The sequence below is a fragment of the Lottia gigantea genome, assembly GCF_000327385.1.
Source record: "Lottia gigantea unplaced genomic scaffold LOTGIsca_9, whole genome shotgun sequence".
Taxonomy (NCBI): Eukaryota; Metazoa; Mollusca; class Gastropoda; family Lottiidae; genus Lottia; species Lottia gigantea.
In genome coordinates, this window is record NW_008710950.1 from 609827 (window position 1) to 613338 (window position 3512).

General features: G+C 33.9%; 1 protein-coding gene across 1 annotated transcript; it reads left to right on the forward strand.

The window, feature by feature from the left end:
- Nucleotides 1-549: 549 nt before the first annotated feature.
- Nucleotides 550-1944, forward strand: LOTGIDRAFT_108695 (hypothetical protein; the record flags this gene model as incomplete). Its single annotated transcript, XM_009068221.1, has 1 exon — nucleotides 550-1944. One exon carries the CDS (start codon nucleotides 550-552, stop codon nucleotides 1942-1944), a length of 1395 nt encoding a protein of 464 aa, XP_009066469.1.
- Between the last annotated feature and the right edge of the window lie 1568 nt (nucleotides 1945-3512).

Here is a 3512-nt window from a genome sequence, read left to right on the forward strand (position 1 = left end):
AGAAAGTGAGTACGTATTTAACAATCACGACTTCCACAACCTTAGTCTGAATCGTCCACTATAATATTCAAGTTTGTATTCATAATTTCATTTACGGTAGTCCTATAGGCTAATGTAACTTTTGACGGTACAGCACATATTAAAATATTCGTCTGCTGCGTAGGAATATCGCTTTTTCACGATATAGCATTCTTTTTCATTATATAAGTTTTTATTTTTTGGATATGGTGAATAAAATAGAAATGAAAAAACGAAACTATAAATGGTGTTTCTTATTATTTCAGATCGTCAAAATCGGGCACTGAAAACATTATTTTTCGAAATCGCATAGACTTCCGGTGGTGTTGTTAGGATTTGATAGCGTGAAAATTATCGTACGATAGAAGAAAGAATAACAGCTGATATTTATGATTTGTGACTTGGTGTTTAAGTTTAGTGACAGTTCTTTCAAAGAAAATGTGGAATTGGTTAAAGGAAACCGTATTGGGCAGTAGTTTTACTAGTTTTCAAGATGCGAGTACTTTATTACTTATTTCAATTCTTGTGATTATGATAGTAGTTTTATTACAAAGAAAACTGACTTCTACCTCTGTAGACGAAGGGAACTTACCACCACAAATACCCTCAACCATCCCATTTCTTGGGGAAGCAGTAAATTTTAACCAAAATCCAATTGAGTATTTATTGGCAGCATATAAAAAACATGGGCCGGTGTTTACATTTACAATGGTTGGAAAAACTTTCACCTATTTAATTGGATCAGAATCTTCTGCTTTGTTTTTTAATAGTAAAAATGAAGATCTAAATGCAGAAGATGTCTATAGTCGTCTGACAACACCTGTTTTTGGGAAAGGTGTTGCTTATGATTGCCCTAATCCATTATTTCTAGAGCAGAAGAAGATTTTGAAGTCTGGTTTGAATATCGCACAGTTTAAAGAACACATTCCTTTAATAATTGAAGAGGCTAATCAATACTTTGAGAGATGGGGGGATAATGGGACTACTGACTTATTCAAGGCCTTGTCTGAACTTATAATTCTTACGGCAAGTCGTTGTCTACATGGTAAGGAAATCAGATCCAAACTTGATGAAAGTGTTGCACAATTGTATGCAGATCTTGATGGAGGATTTACACACCTTGCATGGTTATTACCAGGATGGTTGCCGTTGCCCAGTTTCAGAAAACGAGATAGAGCTCATCTAGAAATGAAAAAGATATTTCATGAGGTTATTCGAAATCGTCGAAAGAATGGAAATGAGGATGAAGAAGATATGTTACATGCGTTAATAACATCTACATATAAAGACGGACGTCCACTAACTGATGATGAAATTTCTGGCATGTTAATTGGTTTATTGTTGGCTGGTCAACATACTTCATCAACAACAAGTGCCTGGATGGGTTTTTTCATCTCAAAACATCAAGAGATTCAAGATAAACTGTATGAAGAACAAAAGAAAGTATGTGGAAGTGGTGACATAGACCTAATCACCTATCAAGATTTGAAGGATTGTCAACTACTGGACAGATGTTTAAAAGAATCATTACGCTTACGACCACCAATCATGACCATGATGAGGATGTGTAGAAGCCCTCAAAAAGTTTGTGGTTATACAATACCAGTTGGTCATCAAATTTGTGTCTCTCCACCAACAAATCAGAGATTGGAGGATACATGGACTAATGCGACTGTATATAATCCTGACCGCTTTTTAGACCCTGATGTAGCTAACAGTGAAAAGTTTGCTTACGTGCCTTTTGGTGCTGGCCGCCACAGATGTATTGGTGAATCATTTGCCTATATTCAGATAAAAACGTTATGGTCAGTTATGTTAAGAAAATATAAATTTGAGCTGGTTGATGGTTATTTCCCTGAAATTGACTACTCTACCATGATTCATACTCCAAAAAATCCTGTCATCAAATATTCTCTCAGAAAATGATCTTAAATTGTGCCATATCTAAACATATGTCTTTGTGGTAAATCTATTGTTGGATTTGATATGGTCTTACCTTGAACACAGTTCTTTTTGTGGTGATCCAAGCTTGCTGAAATATCTCTTTGCCAAATGTTGAATATCATATCTAAATTTTTTGAAAAAAATGAGACAAGCTCAAATATAAACAATATTAAGAAATTTTATCATTGATAATAAAAAAGATGTTGGAACCACTTGTCAAGTAAAAACACTGGAGTATGAAATTAGCTATCATGTGTATATGTTAAGAAACTTTTAAAAGTTTTTTTGTTAACTTCCAAAGCCAAACTAATAATAATGCTGTTGTCTGGCCTATTTAGTCATTGTATCTTTATATACTGTTAAAAATATTTTGTTTGTTTTAAAAAAAATCTGTTTTATATGTTCAACTGAGCTACAGGGCCGTATCCAGATAAGCATTTTGTCCCTTGTCATGGAAAATTATGATGGGCGAAATTTAAAAAGTCCTGTGTAAATAGCTATATTCAGGTGCAAGATATATGTCTAAAGAAAGGACTAGTATTGTCCAGTTTTGTGCCGTCCTGCCTACAGCTTTGCGATGGATAGGAAAATGAGCACCAAAGATTCAAATAATCACAAGTCTGCACTCTACTGTTATTGTATTTTCATTTGTTAAAAGAATGATTTAGATTAGTTCCATATTGTCGATAACTGTCTTTCAGCTACTGCCTTGAATTATTCAAATTCCAAATCTGCTTATGGGTTGAATTCATAAAACTCAGCATTTGCTTTTCTGGGCTTTTCCTCAATTTAGCATTCATAAAACTTAAGAATTGTTTCCTTGACAATAGCAAAAGCTAGATATTTATCCTTGCGAGAAACAGTCTCCAGTTTGCGTTTACCCTGCCACTTCAAATTTGAGTCAGTCCAGGATCATTATATATTATGATCAAACCAAGATTCATTCAAATCAAATGAAAACTGTAGTCTCTATTGCGGTCACAAATTTGGATGCCTTTCTACTAAGGGCGATAATTCAAACATTGTTCTTCGAAAAATTGTCAAATTCGAACTTGACCAATGAATATGAATCATCACAACAAATTTCATTCAAATCGAATGAAAACTGTAGTCTCTATTGCGCTCACGTGAAATGTCGATAGACCGATGGACAGGGGCAATGGCAATATACGTCCACGTTTCAATGTGGGCGTATAAAAAAACAATTCCGACGTAAAGTTGCAGCCATTCTGACAGGCACGGTCGATCCCTAAAAAAATATACCAACCTTCAATACTTGTCATTAGTTATTCGTAGGATTCTAATTTAATTGATTTCTTACGGTGGCTCATGTACGTACGGAAGCGTATTATGGCCATTCAATTTTTTTATTTTTTTATTTTCAAGTTAGTATGTTGAATTTAGTAACTTGAATTCTCAAGTGAGTATGTTGAATTTTCAACCTAGTATGTTGAATTTTCAAGTTAGTATCTTGAATTTTCAAGTTAGTATCTTGAATTTTCAAGCTAGTATCTTGAATTTAGTAACTTGAATTTTCAAGTTAGTATCTT